Source organism: Hippocampus comes, unplaced genomic scaffold (genome assembly GCF_001891065.2).
Source record: "Hippocampus comes isolate QL1 unplaced genomic scaffold, H_comes_QL1_v1.1 scaffold9, whole genome shotgun sequence".
Lineage (NCBI taxonomy): Eukaryota > Metazoa > Chordata > Actinopteri > Syngnathiformes > Syngnathidae > Hippocampus > Hippocampus comes.
In genome coordinates, this window is record NW_017805275.1 from 6,555,942 (window position 1) to 6,576,012 (window position 20,071).

At 41.4% G+C, this 20,071-nt stretch overlaps 1 protein-coding gene across 6 annotated transcripts; it reads right to left on the reverse strand.

Moving 5' to 3' along the window:
* Window positions 1-1,625: 1,625 nt before the first annotated feature.
* On the reverse strand, window positions 1,626-19,607 carry LOC109515898 (uncharacterized). Of its 6 annotated transcripts, XM_019870014.1 has the most exons (17): window positions 19,229-19,606; window positions 16,049-16,093; window positions 13,792-14,058; window positions 13,092-13,136; window positions 11,673-11,936; window positions 11,535-11,579; window positions 9,410-9,673; window positions 8,875-9,165; window positions 7,977-8,220; window positions 5,853-5,898; window positions 5,607-5,701; window positions 5,022-5,239; window positions 4,681-4,943; window positions 4,440-4,568; window positions 2,576-2,705; window positions 2,435-2,482; window positions 1,626-2,026 (listed from the first exon to the last, which is right to left on the reverse strand). In XM_019870014.1, the coding sequence occupies exons 1-17, from the start codon at window positions 19,458-19,460 to the stop codon at window positions 1,749-1,751; spliced, it is 2,904 nt and encodes a 967-aa protein (XP_019725573.1). In that variant the 5' UTR covers window positions 19,461-19,606; the 3' UTR covers window positions 1,626-1,748. The 6 variants fall into 6 exon arrangements, with proteins under 6 accessions (XP_019725573.1, XP_019725575.1, XP_019725574.1 ...); XM_019870016.1 differs by lacking the exon at window positions 16,049-16,093 and having other exon boundaries at window positions 19,229-19,607; XM_019870015.1 differs by lacking the exon at window positions 13,092-13,136 and having other exon boundaries at window positions 16,040-16,093; window positions 19,229-19,607.
* Between the last annotated feature and the right edge of the window lie 464 nt (window positions 19,608-20,071).

Sequence of the window (20,071 nt, forward strand, 5' to 3'; positions counted from 1 at the left end):
GCCCTCTTTCTGTATTCTCCCAACTTGTGAAACATTATTCGGTGTATGTAATTATTTGTGAATGCGTGGGTTTTTTTTGATCCAACATTAAAAAGAAAAACAAACAAAAAACAAAAAAATATGTATAAGTTAATGAGTGCATCTTAACCTGGGGTGCCAATAGTTATGGAAGGCAACTATTTTACGTAGGGTACACATTTTAACTGATCTTATTTGTTTATTTGCTTATGTATAGATTTATTTGACTCAAGTACAAATAGCCTGGCCCATGGGTCCTTTTGAAAAATCAAATGTGGCCTTTGAGCATGAACGTTTGTCCATCCATGGGCAACATTAATTTGCCAGACGTGTACCACGAGTGCGACGTAAGAGTTTTAGGGGCTCCTGGGGATATCCACTAAAGGTCTCATTATACTGTGTATTCAAAGGGTTACATTTGGAAAGCTGCCTCGTCACTTCTGATAAAAAGAAAGGTTCGATTTTGAAAACATCTATTCATTTTCAAAACCGCTTATCCTCACAAGGGCCACGGGCATGCTGGAGCCTATCCCAGCCGCTTTGGGTGGTCGGCCCCGGAGGGTACATTCTGAACTGGTCACCTCCCAACCGCAGTTCATGTTGAAAATGTAACCTAGGCTTGTTAAGGCTGTTATTGTATTGCTATTTTCTGTTAATGTGATGTTTATGAGTGAGAAAGAAAGAGAGACAGGCAACTTTTTAGCACTTTTCCATGGAAGTCGAAGGAGAAACGGCTTTGCATCAACTAAAGGTGGTCGGTCCTTGATCCTCATTGACATTGACTGATGTGTTCTCTGACACCTTAGTAGAAGGGTGACACTGAGTAGCTGCACTTGTGGTAGCTACAAAAACATGGGTATCATAAAGCAACACACAGACAATGAGCCAGATGATGATTATAAAATAGACTCTGTTAGAAGTATATATACAAAATATATATTGCGAAAAAAATAAATAAAAGAAACACTCAACACAATGTAACACCAAGTGTTCCCTTTTTTCGAATAAAAATAATGCCATGCCATTGAGATGACAGGATAAAAGGCATACAGGTAGTTGAGATTTTTGGGAATGATATAGAAAGGTGATTCTCGTTCTGCCTGATGCTGACGCTGTCCCCATTGTTGCTGCACTGAGCAGTCACTTTTCAGCCAAGCCGCTACGAGAGATCACACAATGCTGACGAAGCCTTTCAGCTCCTTTAACATCTTACTGTATTTTTCAGTATATTAACTTTTATATCCTATCGGAAATTACGCATTTTGCGTTGCTAAATGGCAAGGCATTTAACTCATCATGAGAAAAAGGGACCGGGAAAGAGCCCAACACAACAACGAAAGTTTTTTTTGTCAACTTCCTCAGCACTGTGCAGGTGGATATGGTAACCACTCACACAAACTACCACGGTCACGACAGTATAATCATCCATCCATCCATTTTCTGAACCGCTTTATCCTCACAAGGGTCGCGGTGGCATGCTGGAGCCTATCCTAGCTGACTTTGGGCAGTAGGCAGGGGACACCCTGAACCGGTTGCCAGCCAATCGCAGGGCACACAGAGACAAACAACCATCCGCGCTCGCACCCAAACCTAGGGAGTCTTCGCTCAGCCAGTTTTTGGAATGTGAGTACCCGGAGAAAACCCAGTATAATCATATACCTGTATATCGTGTTATGATTATATACAATTTCATCTCTAGTTTTTAGGGAGGCTCGAGGCATCTTAGCTGCTTACAGGTGTGGGACAGAGGGCAGCCCCAGCAGGGCGTGAAGTGTACGGTCTCTGCGCTCAAAGTGAAAGATCATCCTTCGAGAAGCTTCGGGTCCTTTCCTCCTTACCGTATCTATCAGTGCACGTGCTCTGTGCGTGGGGATCATTTTCCCCTCTGCTATTGCATCTTTCTCACCGTCGTTCAGGTCTACACCCAAAAGGTCATCCAGTAACTGAGAAGTAACTTCGGCACTGACCCGCTCCATAAAGTCAGTTCTCACTCTCAGAAGCTCGTCATCTGGAAAAAGAAAAACCAAGTAACTTCAAAGCCTCCCACATTCTGCTTTTGATTACATAATAGGTCAACTTTGGGACTCAACTTCCAACAACAATCGTAAATGAAAGCATCTTCAACATTGCAGTCCAAAGACTGCCAGTCTCATGAAAGAATATAGTTTGAATTTGTGGGGATAGCGCTATCATTGAGCAAACCCATCAAAGAACATGATTTCATGTCAAATTCGGACTTTCTTCTTCTCATGCATTTTTCCCTCTTTGGTGTGACATGTATCACTCATTTGTAACAAAACAATTAGCTCTGTCTTGGGTCCACACTCATGTCTCACATTTTACTGTAGTAATATTTTATTTTGATGAGTATTTTCAGTCAAATCAATGCAAGAATAAATTAAACAAAAAGACTCACCATATGTCCTCATTTCAGGCACAAAGGATCCAGAACCAGAATAGTCACCTATGGAAAAAAGAAAAAAAATGAAAAAAAGCAGATTATCGACCACCATAATAATGTGTTGGTCATGGTGTTTCTAAAAAGATGAGCACACACCTCGTCGAATATCGCAGCTCCACACTGGCCCACTTGCATTTTCAAGTATGAGAGTGAATTCTTCCCCTGGTTTTTTGATGAACACCTCAAAGAAATTAGGGTCCCAATCTTCATATGTGAGCTTAAAAACCTGTGAGAGAAATACAAAAGAATACCTCTTTTAAAAAAAAAAACAACCATTCAAGTCAAGTGAAAATACCAGCATTGTTGATCATTTCATGTCCATACACATTTTGTTTATTTTTTTTAACTTTAATTTATCCAGGCAGAACATATTCTCATTTGCCATGACAGCCCATCAGTTACATTGTGACACAACACATTAAATGCCATATAGGACATGGCGAAGAAGATTTTAAACGGGCTAAAAACAGGTGCAGCAATCATCTACAGCAGTGTTTTTCAAACCCTGTGCCGCAGCACACCAGTGTGCCGCAAGACATTGTCAGATGTGCCGCGGGAAAATATCCAATTTATATGCCAGTGTGCCTATCGCCCAGAAAGTAATCGTGTAGTACCCTCCCATACCGCTAGGGAGCAGCAACAGCTAGCCAATTGCCTTGTGTTTAGACGAGAGACAAGCGAATTTGTGACGCATGAATGCAGGACGACGGTAAAACAATAAATATGAAAGATGAGAAAATACTTTTTTCTTTGTGTTCATTTGATTCCAATTCAAGCTGTTATAATGTCATTCTTCAATGCCAAAAACGGTTATAATAACAATATAACACATTCATTATTCAAATAAGTGTTTTGTTTTCACATTTTCAGCTAGCGGTGTGCTGCGAGATTTTTCCACTGAAAGAAGTGTGCCTTGGCTCAAAAAAGTTTGAAAAACACTGATCTACAGGACAAGGGTCAAAGTCAAGGCCCGGGGGCCAGATTTGGCCCGCCACATCATTTTATGTGGCCCATAAAAGCAAATCAAACATGTCAACTTCCATGATAAAATTCTCATATGTAATAAATAAGAGACATATTGTAAGCATTTTCTTCTTACCAAACCCCTCATTACAGTAATTTAAACAATAGTCGAATAAACCATTATTATTGACGTTTTTATATGGTTTCAGTCATTACGGCCCTCCAAGGGAAACGGTAACAAAAATGTGGCCCACGAGAAAAATGAGTTTGACACCCCTGATCTACAGTACCCTCCACCAACCTTTTAAATGAATGAGGTGAGTTTCATTACTTGTTGCAGAGTGTTCCAGTCGTTTGGAGCAGAATATCGAAAAAAAGGTCAAGCTTGTGATGAGAAAATGAAGCTTCAAGATGCGTCATGGACGAGTTGTATTTTTTTGGACTCCTCAAGATGGCACTCTGTTCAACATAGGACTGGAAAGCACACTGACTTGCCATTTCTTAAACCCCTTTCTTTAAGCCAACAGTGAGGACTCAAAAAAATACAGCAGGTGCTTCATGAAGCATTTTGAAGCTTCATTTTCCCATCACTGGGTAAATCCTAAGTAGTGTGGTCTTGGGTTACAAGGAGCTTAATTAAACATTGTGACACAACACATTAAATGCCATATAGGACATGGCGAAGAAGATTTTAAACGGGCTAAAAACAGGTGCAGCAATTATCTACAGCAGTGTTTTTCAAACCCTGAGCAAAAATATATTGGGATCTTGCCGAAGGGTGTTTCATCGATAAACATAGACAAGTGAAATTGTGAGTAAAAAGAGGGCCCAAAAACAGGGATTACGGTCCGCCGTGATGAGTGTTCAGGGGAGCATTGGTGACAAAGTAGATGGCAGCGTGGTATACGGTGTCAGGCTTCCGATAACAACTTTTTGAAGTCAACCAATGAGTAGAATTATTTGTGTTGAGCTACTGTGTAAGGCAGTTCAGCCATACCTTTGGGCTTATTGTTGCACCATCAACATCAGTTTTGAGGTTGAATTGGTCATCCATTTCCAAGGCCCCCTGGGGGTAAGACTTCATAATCCTTTCATAGCCTAAAAGAGAAGTTGTCTTTTGTAGTTCCTGCGATGGAGAAACACACTACAGTCACAAAATCAGCTCTTCAGCAACAAAAGTTAAATTAAATTATCTGGTCTGCAGCGATCACACTTGTGCCATGAAAAGAGATAATTACTGCTTCAAGAGCAGGGTCGCTCGGGATCAGATAAACATGTAGCGTCAGGAATGCTTTCTTGGTCTTGTAGATGAACACTTTGCACTTCAGAGACACAAGAAAGCCAGCCCAACGCTTGATCCGGGTGAGCACTCCTCTTGCAGAAAAATCTGTGTGCGGTAGCTTGACATGGGATGGTGTGACCTCGGGCACGTTTTCCATACTAACTCCATCATTATCTGAATGCAAGACAGCAAACTTCTCGAAAATTGTAGGATCAACAGCTGCACAAGAGAAAATGCACCATTGTTAATTTGCACACGACCCGACAATGTCTTTTCTCTGCAGCCATCCTCACTTACCCGTGCAGATCCAGTGTGGCAGATAGACCTCATCAAACCGCCCATCAGTCACTGTGATGTCCAATAAGGGGCCTGCAGCCATGTGCTGGAGGGCCTCCATTGTGTTCTTGTGCTCCCACCATTTGCCAAAGCGATACTTAAAGCTCAGAGGCGAATCCTTACAACTCCAGCGCAGACCTGAGACACTGCACTCATATTTACCTGGCACAGAGAGGAAACTGGTGGGACACCAGATTATTATGGTTGATGAAAATGAACAAAATAGTTAAAACTAAAATTGAAGGTGGAAAAAAAAATCACGTAAATGACACCAAAATCGAGAATGATGCTGAATGTTGCCACTGAATATAATGTAGAGCACTGATCACCCCACCAAATTTGTGAAGGCGCGATATCAATAAAGACGTATTGTATTGCATTAATATAAACATTCCCAGAGCTACATTTAAAAAATATCCTTTACATCCCATCCTATGATGTGTTGTCTTACATTCAGAATTAATTAATTCTGTTGAAATAATGGGCGCAACGCCATCAATTATGTTTCCCACCGAGCGTAGTGAGAGTATTGAAAATGTGATTCACCTGCACCAGGTGACCCCATCATCACAGCTCACTTCCGGTTCAAGCTTAGTCCATTCGTCTTCGGCAACTGTTGCAATTTCAGTGAACCACCTCTCCTGGTTAAAGGGACAAAACATGCAATGAAACGTTGCATGGTATTCAGAACGGGCCTCCATTTTCAAAATGTCATTTCATTGTTCAATTTGGGATCACATAAAGAATCCACAAAGAGGAAGACAATCAACATTTTGTTGAAGATGTACTTACTGTGACCATTTCAAAGTCGCCCTTCATCCATGGTTGCTCAGTTTCCCTGAAAGTGGTTAGAGGGGAAAAAAAAAACTTAAATACACATACCATATGAAGCAAAAGGTTTGGTCATTTGCGTCTGGTGTCTGCCCGTGTAAATTGTTTTCAATCTTCACTGCCTATCCCAAACAACTTAATCCGCTTGTACCAATGTTTTTGGGCTTCTGGTACAACCTTTAGCCGTACCTATGGGCATAGCGCGGGCCCTGCTGAACAGTCAGTAGAATCTGCGTCACGGATTTCTGATCTAGACAAGGCTCAGCTTCATGGTTATATCCCGCAAAAGTAAACGGTGGCATTGTTTTGAGTGTCACCTACATGCCTGTCCCTTGAAAGCTATTAATCGTGTCACCAGTTTTATTTTGGGGCCTTCTTTGCAGCTCTCGCAGTGTTTCTTTCGTCAAAGTCAAGTCCCAAAATTTCTTGACAACATTCAAATCTGTGCGCCTTTGCAGGTCTACATCGTTGCTTTCATGATATGCAGTTTAACATGACTGAGTATTAATACTGCCTCAAAAAACAAAAAAAAAAAACAAACAAAGAGTCTGTTGATTGGCTGGAAAGTAGCAAGAAGTGCTGTCGTCATTATGCAAATCAGCAGACCGCATTCAGTCATGTGACTGTAGCAGCAGCCGTGAGAAGACAGCATTGCTTCAACTATGCAGGAGCCTTCCGTCTCAGCGATGTAATTTAAGAGGCAGACTGAAGGGAAGCGAGTAAAAGGCCGCCGTCAACTACATGACTTCAAAGGTAGCTGGATGCGCGATATGGGCTTAACATTCAGTTCTTACGCGCTCGTACTCCGCATCATAAAAACATTTGCGACTATGTCACGTGTAGTATGTGGATGAATATTTCGTTAACTGTCGGTGAAAAGAATTCGGCTGCATTTGTTGTCACTTCCAAATGTATTTGCAATGACGTCGCTAACAGCGGCATCTGCCGCCAATGTTAAGAACCATCTACAAACGGATGACTTGCATGGCAAAAGTCACCTTACATCAATGCAAATATGAGTAATTCTTTCAATCTAAGTGCTGTCGGAGCTGGAAGTGGTAGACCGTTGCATGATGGCCATCTCCCATTATGGAGACACTTTTTGAAATTGTTGTCAGACATATTCACCAGAAATGGAGTTCAACACCTTTTCTCATTTCAACTGCCGTAGCAGTTGGCACTGGTCGACCAATACCTGACTGCAGCTCAAACTGTGATGGTGTCTGTCAAGAAACATTTCAGTGACATGCTCACAAAAATCGATGAAAAAGAAAAAAAACACTAAGTTGCCAGGACATCATTTGAAATGTTTCATGTAAGATGTATGAAGCAATTTAAATCTAAAGCTGTTGATCTAATATTGTTTCGTGAAGTACACGCAGATTTAGAGGTTTTTTTTTTTTTTTGGTGTAATATTATCAAATTACTTGTATCCAATTTTGGGAAAAAATAGAGCCCATATGACCCACCTGTATTCCCTATATATTGCACTATATCGGGCCTGCGCCATTTTGTATGGTTGTCCACAGAAATTGTGGTGCACTCAAAACCAGACACAGTGCACTTGGAAATGTAGTGAGCATTAACGTTCAGTCAACAGGTTACCATAAGCCACATTGTGTTGTGAGCAGAAAAACAAATTACTCTGAGGTTTTAATGCGCCTCAATAGGCCACTGCAGAAGTGCGGGACGATAGAGTGAGTGAGAGGTTAGGGGATAAGGGTGGACATTTTAGCCACATTCTTTACAGGCAAACACCAAATCTGAAACCGACTACCTGTATACACGTTCGGGCTATACGGTGTTTGAATCATCAAGGTAATAGGACACATTTGGCCACGTACATGCCACACAAGTACTCCCGTGGAAAATGGGTGGATTCAAACAAAGTGTGCAATGAAATGCCAAACTGCGTTTGTGTGTTTATCATATCGAGATGTAAATACCTGGCAAAAACTGAAAAAATGGGCTCTTCCTACATTCACCTTTATATCTCATCAAACCCAATTTTTTTTGTTCCAAAGCAAAAAGAATTAGCCTCACACATTCACATCCCAAAAGCCTTTCACCGGTTTAAAGACTTACATTTTCCTTAATACTGTGTCGAGTGCTCGTGGCTCCCGTTCCTCAAGGATGCTGTAGAAGATCAGTTTCTGTTCCACAGATTTCAGATGATCAATGACTTTCGACATCTTCTCCTGAGGGCTGTGGATGGCTTTGATCTCATCGCTTACAGCAACTCCCCTTGTATTGAGATCCTTTATTAGAATGTCAACATCTCTCACCAAGTCAACCAGCATGCCTTTGTATTGCTCAACAAGGCAGTGCCCTGTGGAAAGGAGGAGAATAGGTTGACACATCCCAGTTTGTTCTGGATATTGTGCTCAAAGTAAGAGCGGTAGTAGGTAGGATTGGCTTGATTCCCTTTGACCTGTTCTAGTTTTACTGTGATATGTGAGATGTCATAACTTTTAGACTGCACTGTGATTTTTGTGACAGGATTCCTTTTGCACTCCGCTGTGACCTCCTGGATGAGTTGTCATTCTTGCAGAAATCTTAGTTGGGTTACCACTCGGGTCGTGATTTTTCCCAGTTTTGTCCATTTGTGGATATGGGCTCAACGTGGCTCGGCTGAGTCCCAAACCTTGGAAATGACCTTGTAACCTTTTCCAAACTGACAGATCTCAATCCCTTTCTCGATTGCTCTTGGATTTCTTGAGAATATGGCATTGCACTGTTTCTTTTTGAGACATCATAGCCTACTTCTCTCTATCTGACTCTTACTATTTACTTTCTTGATTCAACGGATAATCACATCACCGTTTATAATAAACATGTCACACATAAAAAGGACAGATTACAAAGGAGGAAGGTATGTTGTCGTGTTGCAGTGATAAAAAGACGTGAAAGTCTGGGGGATTAAAAAAAAAAAAAATGGCAGATGATGGTTACAAAAAGCTGGCTAAGGGAAGCTACCACTCACCGAAGAGTCGAGGCTCTATCCGACTCAAGCAATGCAGCATCTTCTTGCTTGCTTCTGAACCTTTCAGGAGGACGACATGATTCAAATGGAACACCATACTTCTGATGTCAGGGTTGGAAGAGATGATCATACTCTTTTCCCCGGAACTCAAGACATGATCCACTTCAAGACTGTTCATCAGCCGAAACAAAACACTCTGTGACATCAAGTCAGACCTCAATGCCGGAAGCTCTTCAAGTGTTCTAAGTTTTAGTCGCTCTTGAGGCAGCAACTGTCCATGGGTACGGGCAGCTGAAAACAATACAAACAGAACAGTCGGATGTGTCAGACAAGGAGAATATACGCTCATTCCCAAGTGCTCATGAAAGGGCCTCTGTAATTTATTGTTGGTTCTGGTTAGACTAGGAGTTATTCTGATTGCCTGAATAGAAGTAGCAACAGAAGTAGTAGCAGTAGAAATATTTACAGTGGTGAAAACAACTGTAATATTTCCCAATGACCAAAAACAAAACAAACGACAACAAAAAAAACTTACGGACTTTAAAAAAAGCGGGATCTCTTTGCTTTAGGAAAAACAACATCTTCCGGCTTGCTTCTGGATCTTTGTCGAGGAGCAGATCAATCAGAAAGTCTGCTTCTTTTCTCAATCGAGAGATCGCAAACAGAATCTTTCGACGTTCAGTGCCACTCAAGACGTCAGCCTTTGAAAGCTCCAACAAAAGTTCATATAAAAGTGAAAATGACACCTGTTTTACAAAGTCAGGCCTCAACTGCTGAAACTCTATTTGGACGGAGTCATCTGGAAAACAATGCAACCAGAGAAAATCAGGTCAGGTGTCTTAAACAGGGGAGGACATAAGGTGATTCCAAAGTGCTCATTACTGAAAATATAAACACTGTCACGGTGCTGTTTTTGGTTCTCTTCAGTAGGTGGCGTCAGAGGGCTTCTCCTCCAGCACCACAGCTGTTCGTCATCATGTCACTATTACCCGTCTGATTAAAAAGACTGCCAAGCTGTCACTTGCTGTTGGATCCTTGTGTTACTGTCACGTTGTTTTGTAGTGATGTGTTTTATTTCCTGGTGTCTTTGTGCTACTTTGAATTTTGATCTTTTCAGCACTTGGTTCATGCTTTCGAGTTGGTTTTTCCAGACTGCCTATGCAAGTGTTTTCGCAAATACATGTTGTTCAGTACGCCCTGCTTCTCCTGCCTCCCTGCTTCTAGGTCCTCTACCGTTGCACGTACATGACAAGCACGTCACATTATTGGAATTCATTTGTGACCATTTCAGAGAAGAAAATGTGGGGAAGTTTCTAACGGTGTATCGAGTAACATGACAAGTGGGCACCATCATCTTGATATGTTGTAACACACATGGAATGTGCACCTGAAAGGCTAACAAATACATTCAAGAAAAATGACTGACAGATTACGAAAGTACATGACCTATTCCACGACCCACACTGCTTTTCCCACAAATAATGTTTCATTGACACTCCTGAAGTTGAGCTTTTAAGTGTTGTCATCTGAAGTGTCTTAGTAATTTACATCCGGCAACTTGGAGAACGAACCGGAATTTCAGCCCGTGTGAGCTTATTGGTGAAAATTTTTAACTGAACCCCGACCAGCAGATGAAACGAAAGCATTGTGGAAGTATATTGAGAAATACTCAAGCCGAACTCTTTTGCTCTTTGAAGCCTTTTCAGACAGATTTTCGACATGCGAGATCACACAAAAACATTGGCAGTTGTTTACTAAAACGTCAATGCCAGTGGTTCTCAAACGTTTTACACAACGTCCCTCCCTAGTGAGCAAGAGCAGAGAGAATATTCTGTGTGTCTCAGATTGTTGTCGTATGTGTAGTACATATTGCTACTCCGTGTGTGCTAAAGTAGCAGTTGTTGGAGTCATGGAGGACAACCATGAAATATATTGTCAAGGAAAGAGTATTCTATGTGCCTCAATTTGTCAAAACACTGCATTTTGATTGATATTGCATTTGTGGAATATGAACCAAACAGCAAAATCTACCCATCTCATGGGGGCGGCCATTTTGCCACTTTCTGTCAATTGAAAATGGCATAACAGTCGCGCAGAGCTCAGCTCACGACCGATCACGGCTCACCTGTTTTCTGAAGCTGAGCCAGGATTGGCTGTGACCTGAGCCCTGAGCAACTCTTGTCATATTCAGTCGACAGCAAGTGGCAAAATGGCTGCCCCTTGAGATGGACAAAAACTCAGGAAGGTTTCTAACAGGTGTATCGTACTGGTGGATTGTACTGTTGAACTGCTTTTAATTTCACAAACGCAATATGAATTCGAATGACGTGCGTTGACTAGCGGAGGCGCATTGAACCTATACAAATTAATTTTGGAAAAAGTTGCCATTGTGATACACCTGTTATATACCTTCCTCAGATCGAGAATAGCTCGCCGGTGAAATAATCATTACTTTTAAGAAAACTACATTTTATCCCAAAACAGATCTCCATATTGAACCTGATGCTTGTCATGGTGAGAAATGAGTTTCAAAGTGCTTGCTGACCCAAAATTTGTAGCTGTAAAAGCCAACTCTTTTCTCCGTAATCATGTCATATAAGAGCTCGTTTAATTAAATGGCAGCTCAGCTCAAGTCACTGAAGACAAAGAATAAGACTTACAGTCACCGGCGCCACTGGTGTCGCTGGTGCTGCTTGTGCCAGCTTCTAAAAAAAAAAAAAAACATTTAGGTACAAACTGACAGATGTTCTTTTATTACTGGGTTCAAGATACCTTTATGATCCAATTGAAGCACTTACGGACTTTAAAAAGAGCAGAATGTCTTTGTTTTAGGAAAAACAATGTCTTCCTGCTTGTTTCTGGACCTTTGTGGAAGAGCAGATCAATCAGAGACTCTGCTTGTTGTCTCATGAAAGACATCTGAGACATTATCCATTGTCTGTCCCTGCCACTCAAGACATGATCGTCATCAAGGTCATCCAACAGGTCACATAAAAGTGAAAATGACACCCGTGATATAAATTCAGGCCACAACTGTTGAAGCTCTAGTTGTACAGGATCATCTGAAAAGCAATGCAAATGGAAAAAGTCAGATCAAAAACCGTCGCTCAGATGGCGAGAACATACGATCATTTCCAAGTGCTCATGAATTAAAATAAAAGCACATCATTATTGGAATCAATTTGTTACAATTTCAGAACACGAAATGGAAAGTTTCAAACTGTGCATAGCAATTCAAGAAGTTTTCTTTTTCTTATTAAAAAAAAAAAAAAAGGTTTTAAACAGTATGCGTGGGTTGTGACGGTCAGCTTGAATAAAGTCTGACAGATATTATATATTATATATAGATATTTTCTTTTGGCCAGCAGTTACGCCAGCAGTCTTTCCAGATTTGATAAGAGACCTGCAATTTGTCTTTTTTCCACTTGCGTTTGGCTTTGCGACACCCCTGACAAATAATCAAGTTGTACTGTTTGACTCTGATTCGAAGGTTGTTCAGTTGTTGTTTTTTATGCTTTTTACTGTCTTCGTTATTAATTTATTGTTTATTGTTGTACATGTGATATTTGCTCCATGTACAGCACTTTGTATACAGCGGTGGTTGTTTTAAAGTGCTCGAGAAATACAGTTGAGTTGCGAACCGCTTTATCTTCACGAGGGTCGTGGGCGTGCTGCAGCCCATCCCAGCTGTCTTCGGGCAGTTGGCGGGGGACACCCTAAACTGGTTGCTGACCAATCGCAGGGCACACATAGACAAACAACCATTCACACTCACACCTAGGGACAATAAAGAGCAACCAACAATGCTTATTTTTTAAGCGAGGGAGGAAACAGGAGTACCCGGAGAAAACCCACGCAGGCAAGGGGAGAACATGCAAATTCCGCACAGCCCGAATTTGAACCCTAGACTTCTGTACTATCAGGCAGACGGGCTAACCAGTCTGCAATTGTGCCGTCCAGACCAGCTACAATATGATAATAACTGAAAAGAACTGTAATAATGACAGTTCTTTTAAAGAATGAACTCTTAATCCAAATGCACAGACCTCAATGTGGAACTTGATGCTTGTTATGTGAGACATGCGTTTCAAAATGCTCGTTGACTCAAAATGTGTAATAAGAGAAGCTCAACACCTTTCTCCATAATCATGTCGAATACACACTCATTTAAATGGTAGCTCAGCTGAAGGCATTTAAGAAAAAACAACAAGACTTACAGCGGCTGGTGCCACTGGTGCTGGCGGTGCCGCTGGTGCCGGCCTCTAAAAACATACAGTTACAAATATAAGGCGGGCAGTCAATAAAGTGCGCTGTTGTGCGTCTTAAGCACATGAAAGAACACGCCCCTTTGTTCATCTTCCATCTCTGAATCATGTCACCTTCTCATCAGGTGTTTTGGTGCAGGCTTTATCACCCAATCCAGGCTTTGTGCAGGTCTACAATCTTGTCCCTTTCTTTTGACAGCCCCACTCTTAGACGTGGAGGTAGAGTGCTTGGAATGGAAGAAATTGATTCCTCAAACACAAGTTGAGAACGGTACTCGGGACTCCTGCTAATTGAGCACCAGCTAATCTTGTTGGCAGGCAATCAATATTTCATCCGTTGAAATGCACAACAGCTTGTAAATTTTATATCATACACTCTTGACTGCTGTGCATTCCATTGCCATACACAATAAGGCATTTGAACCTGTAACTAATTATTTTGGCAATCAGTCAATTGGAAAATTCCGCAGGGGATGAAATAATTATTTCTTCCATTGCAGGTACAAAATAAAATACATATCATGTGTCACACACAAACAGGATGCATTGTAAATAATAATCAGAGTTATTGTTATGATCAATGTTATTTATTTATTTATTTAGTTTTACTGTATTGGCTGAGCATGGTCACCAGAGGGCAGTTTCAACTCACCGGGTGCTTTGAAAAGAGTCGGATTTATTTGCTTCAGCAAAGACAACGTCTTGCTGCTTTCTTGCGGACCTTTGTGGAGGACCAGAGCAATCAGAGACTCTGCTTGTTGTGTCATCTTAGGATTCTCCTTCACTATCTCATGCATTTCCATGAAACTCAAGACCTGAGCCTCTTCAAGACCGCGCATCAGCTTACGTAAATGTGGTAAGAACGCCTGTGTCCTGAACACAGGCTTCAGTTGTCGAAGCTCCCTTTGCGCAGAATCATCTGATAAACAAAGCAAACAGAAAAAGCCAGGTCAGATACCTCCGGCAGAATGAACAGACGGTCACTCCAGAGTGCTCATTAAATTAAGATAAAAACCCATCAGATTATTGTTGTTATTGTTGGAATTCACTTCTTACTGAAACCTGGGTAGCAGATGAAATGAAATCATTGTGGAAATATGCTGAGAAATAATCAAGTTATGCTGCTTTAATCTAATTTAAAGGCTTTTCAGACAAATTTTCGATCGGCGACATCACGCAAAAACATTACAGTCCCAACATAGTGACCAGGAGCAGGGAGAATAGTCGGTATGTCCGTGAGTATTGCAACGTGTATTCATTCTGTGCATTTTTTATGTGCTGCTGCTCCGTGTGTGTTTATGAGCCAGTTGTTTGGAGTGCTGTGATGACTGTGAAAATATATGCCAGTTGTTGGAAAAAACGTCTTCAACAAAAGTACCATGCCAAAAAAATACTCTCAAAATACCACTGGACTGACCAACATTAGAATATCGTCGTTAAGTAGTAGAACAATGAGACAGTTTTTTTGACCGAAAAGTATAGGAGGTCACTTTAAAATTAGGCCGTGTGAACATTTACATTGTGCTTAAGAATAGGGAAAAAAGATCATATCTAAATATTGATTTCATTCAAATTTATTGGCAAAATTTAATTACCGTATTTTCCGGATGATACGTCGCTGCGGAGTATAGGTCGCACCAACCATAAAATGCATAATAAAGAAGAAAAATGAGTATAAGTCGCATTTTGGGGGGAAATTTATTTGATAAAATCCAACACCAAGAACATAAATGCCATCTTGAAAGGCAATTTAAAATAAAAATAAAATAGAAAACAACACGCTGAATAAGTGTATGATATGCTAACGTTACATGACGCATAAACGACGAACTGAGAGCGTGCCTGGTATGTTCAAGTAATATATTAAGAGTTATTCAGATAACTATAGCATAAAGAGCATGCTAACAAGTTCACCAAACCATCAATGTCACTCCAAATCACAAAATCCAATGACATCTTCATCCTCTGTGTCACTTTAAAACAACTCCACCAACTCCGGAGGTAGAAGATGCAGCGCTTCCTCTTCTACATCGCTTACGTCAGACTCATCGTGGTTTTATCAATACAGGTCCAGAGCGGCCTCTTGTGGTTTAATGTGAAAATAACATATGAAATCATATAATAATGTGTTAATAATTTCACCCATAAATCGCTCCAGAGTATAAGTCGCACCCCCAGCTAAACTATGAAAAAAACTGCGACATATAGTCCAGAAAATACGGTAGTGTTTTACCTCACCGTATTATATTCTCAAATAAATCAACCACTTCTAAAAGACTGAATAAAAACATATTGTGCTTATATGTTAAGAACTCCTGAACCATAATTAACGAATGTACTATTGTAGGAGACTGTTTATGTTAGTCACTTGATTTTCTGTTTTGTTGCATTATTTTCGCTTTTCTGAGTGTCAGTGAAATAATCATTAATTTACGGTTTTTCAGAGGCGGCCCATAAACGTCTCTCGAGTTGGACGGCAGTTGAAAAGGCATTTAGTCCAACAGAGACGTGTCTGTATTTTCTTGGGTGTGTTGGTGAATTAATAATGTGCATATTTTACAAACCAACACGACAGCTGTTTGCTTTGGAGCTGCAACATTATACTATCCACATGACTGTAACATTGAAAAAGTTGCTATTGACCTGTTATAAATCTTCCTCCGACTGAGCACAACAACACGCTCTAATTATGATGACAGTACTTTGCAGGATTTTAGTCTTCCTCCAAAAATACAGCCCTCAATATTGAAGTTGCTGCGTGTGATGGTAAACATGCATTTCAAAATGCTCGTTGACTCAAAATGTGTAGAAGGAAGAAGCTCATCTACTTTTGACTTAATCATGTCAAATACAAGCTTATTTATCTGTTAGCTCAGTTAAAGTCATTGAGAAAATTGAACAAGACTTACAGCGACTGGTGCCACTGGCGCTGGTGGTGCCACTGGTGCCGGCTTCTAAAAACATTCAGTTACAAATTTACAGATGTTCTCTTCAATTGACAATCTGGAATTGCAGGGGGTTGCAAAAATTACCAAAACTAAAGCAAGTAATGGTAAGGCTAAAAGTCCCAAATATTTTTTCTTCAAGAAATGCTTTTGACAGTGGGGAAGAATGACAGAAGAGGGTTACAGTGCCCAAATACTCTTTCGTACTACTAGTTGGTTCATCCGGGGACGCTCATTCGTTTACGGCGGATGGATCCCTACCATGGAGGAATATTGAGTCACACTACTAACAGCTCCCACTTTCTGATTATTTATACTCAAATGAGACTAAAGAAAAAAAAAAGGAAAAGTCTTCCACCAATTCTCTTGTGCAAGCCATGAGTTGTGTCTGGCAAGAAGACAGGAAATACTTTCATGATACTCCTTCCTTTTCCTGTTTAAACCTAACCTAAGTGGAATTGCTTGTTCAGCCCAGGAAAAGCAGCTTATGGGCAGGAAAAAGGCGCAACACAAATAAAAGATATTGGGAGTTGTAACGACAACATTCTGACATTCCATGAGTTGATGGAGCAAACATTTTTCCCCTAAATACCTTCAATAAAGGAATTTAATTCTAGCGGATCAAACTCAATGCATGTCATATAATGCTTGAGGAAATGAATACTTTGACAAAGGGCATTATTATGTGATTTTACGATTTAGGAAACGACACATGGCAGTGTTTTTGAAAGTAAATATGATCCAACATGCAATCAGGGTACTTTTACAATATTGGGAACTTTTAAATGCACCGTGGGTTCTGCACATTAAACGTTTTTTTTTTTGTTTGTTTTTTTTTGCAGGGGGGGGGGGGTTGATCACAACATTTTAAAGATCAACAGGAGAATTTAAATTTTGATTAATTGTCCAGCCCAAACGCACATTCACACACAGACGTGCACATGTACACACACAAGTTAGCTGGACAATAGGAACGGCATCGGCTTTGATATGAACACTTGTTTCATGCATTCCAATTAAAAAGGGCACTAGTTGGTCTATTGTTTGACCACCTGTAATATTCCCTATCTTGAAAAAAAACTCAAACTGAAACCTAGAAACTGGCACTCGGCGCTCCGAAGCAGAGGAGGAAGTCGTGAGGTGGGTGAAGCCCTCTATTTTTAAGCAAAAGAGGGGTGAACTCCGGAAGCATATTGCTTCCCCACCAGGGGAAAAAAAAACACGAAACTTATCATTAAAAAAATGTGATACTTGGCAAAAAGTCTTTTCTCCGGTGTTTGTTGTGTGACTTATTGAAACTGTCTTTACAAAGACTCTTTTACTACAAACTGAGCATTCATGCATCTAATCTGCTTATCCTCACCACGGGCCTGCTGGAGCCTTTCCCAGCTGTCTTCGGGCAGTAGGCGGGGGACACCCTGAACTGGTTGCCAGCCAATCGCAGGGCAAACGACCATTCACGCTCACAATCACACCAAGGGATGGTTTAGAGTGTTTCCATTAACCTGCCATTCGTGTTTTTGGAATGTGGGAGGAAACCGGAGTCCCCACGCAGGCATGGGGAGAACATGCAAACTCCACACAGAAAGGCCAGCGCTGGGATGGAACCCTGCACCTCTTCACTGTGAGGCCGATTAAGGGGAAAATAATTGATATTTTTGTCTTGAGGAAAACACCATCATCCGGAAATTACGGCCACCTTCTGACTTCACCGAATCACGCCACTTTGGAAGTTGAGCACGAATTTCCAGGTACAGTCATGCTTGGTAGGTGTTTCAGAACCCAAGACAAAGGACAGTCGCAGCATCTTTCAAACTGCACAAGAAAGGAACGTGAGAAATTGATTGAAAAACACGAGTTGAAGACGCTGCGATTGTCTGGCAACCAGTTCAGGGTGTCCCCCACCTACTGCCTGAAAACGCGGGGGACACCCTGAACTGGTTGCCAGCCAATCGCAGGGCAAACGACCATTCACGCTCACAATCACACCAAGGGATGGTTTAGAGTGTTTCCATTAACCTGCCATTCGTGTTTTTGGAATGTGGGAGGAAACCGGAGTCCCCACGCAGGCATGGGGAGAACATGCAAACTCCACACAGAAAGGCCAGCGCTGGGATGGAACCCTGCACCTCTTCACTGTGAGGCCGATTAAGGGGAAAATAATTGATATTTTTGTCTTGAGGAAAACACCATCATCCGGAAATTACGGCCACCTTCTGACTTCACCGAATCACGCCACTTTGGAAGTTGAGCACGAATTTCCAGGTACAGTCATGCTTGGTAGGTGTTTCAGAACCCAAGACAAAGGACAGTCGCAGCATCTTTCAAACTGCACAAGAAAGGAACGTGAGAAATTGATTGAAAAACACGAGTTGAAGACGCTGCGATTGTCTGGCAACCAGTTCAGGGTGTCCCCCACCTACTGCCTGAAAACAGCTGAGATAGGCTCCAGCACTCCCCACAACCCTTGTGGGGATAAGCAGATCAGAAAATGGATGGATGGATGGATGGGTGGATGGAGTTGAATCCGCCCAAAATTGCGCATCCGCCTGGAGGAATGTATCCCTCGAATGACACCAGGACTCACTGGACCAGTGGTTCTTAACCTGGGTTCGATTGAACCCTAGGGGTTCGGTGAATCGGTTCAGACACAACGACTCAATCAGTTATGACATGCCCGATTGGCCATCACTGCCTGCAGATGATCACATTACATGGCTTGTACTGTACAATCAGTGCTGTGGGAAACTTCGTTCGCTTAGTAGTCACAGTGTGACTGTCGTGATTGTACGTTATACAATTTTAAAAATCTATACTTATGCCATGTAATTTTATGAAGTTTTTTCTGTGTTTAAGAAATGTGGGTTTTTTGTATATCTTGAATTTGTAAAAAAAAAAAACAAAACAAAACAATCGTATTTATTTATGACAAATAAAGGGTTCCCTGGCTGTGCATATTAACTGGTTGGGTTCGATACCTCTAAGAAGGTTCAGAACCACCGCACTGGACGTTGAAAACACGTTTGACTCGTCGTTGCACAGTCGAAAGTGAAAGAAAACTTTCTTCTCCCGTCCATATCCTGTCGCACTTTTCACAGTCTGTTGGTGGTGAAGAATTTACAAAATGTGAAAAATAGTAGTTACCGGCACTTTGTTTTTCCTCCATGTTACCAATCTCCTCGAGCGAAACTTTTATAAGGTTGTAAGCTTCATTCTTGCCCAGCGAGGAAGTCAAAACGGTCAACAGCTCCTCCGCTGTGCTGCACGTCCCCTCCTTCAACGACCCTCGACTCACCAGTTGCTGACAGAGCTTCTGGAAGTGAGTGCTTGTCAATTCTAACAGCGTTTGCGTAACGTTAGCTCCACTTGTAGCCATCCTTTCTCACAAACGTCGTCAAATCGAGTCACCGTATCCTCAGCAACTGATGCTGCGTTTGAGGATGCTGGGATGTCGGAACTGTCCACCGACGACCAAGAAGAGTGCACTGGAACGCGCCTCTGAACTGGGAGGTCCAACTTGCGAAGTCGGCGCGCTTGTGAAGTTGTTGGGCGAACACCAGCGGGGTGGGGGTTCCTACGTCTGAGGGCAGCGCATTGAAAATCTTTTTTTTTTTTTCATTGGTGGTATTTTAGCAGCGGTACTGACAACAGACATAATGAAGGAGCTTGCAGTGGCGAACCCTCAGGGCCAGCAAGGCCTTCTCTGCTGGCCTAAACATTCTCAGAAAAGTAAATTTACTTTTCTGACAATAACATAAATTTGTTATTTTATTTTCATAAAAATGTTAACAAAATTATTCTCTGTATTCTTTACGTCATATTATTTCCACTTAAGTCGAGTGGCTTTCAGTGTTATTTTAAATAACATTGAAAGCCACTCGATAAATAACTTATTTATTATGCTAGAGTTTTTAACCAATCATATTTCAGCTAGCTTGTGTTGCCAGGTAAATGAAACTTGCTCGGGCCTTCAGATTAAACAGAGCA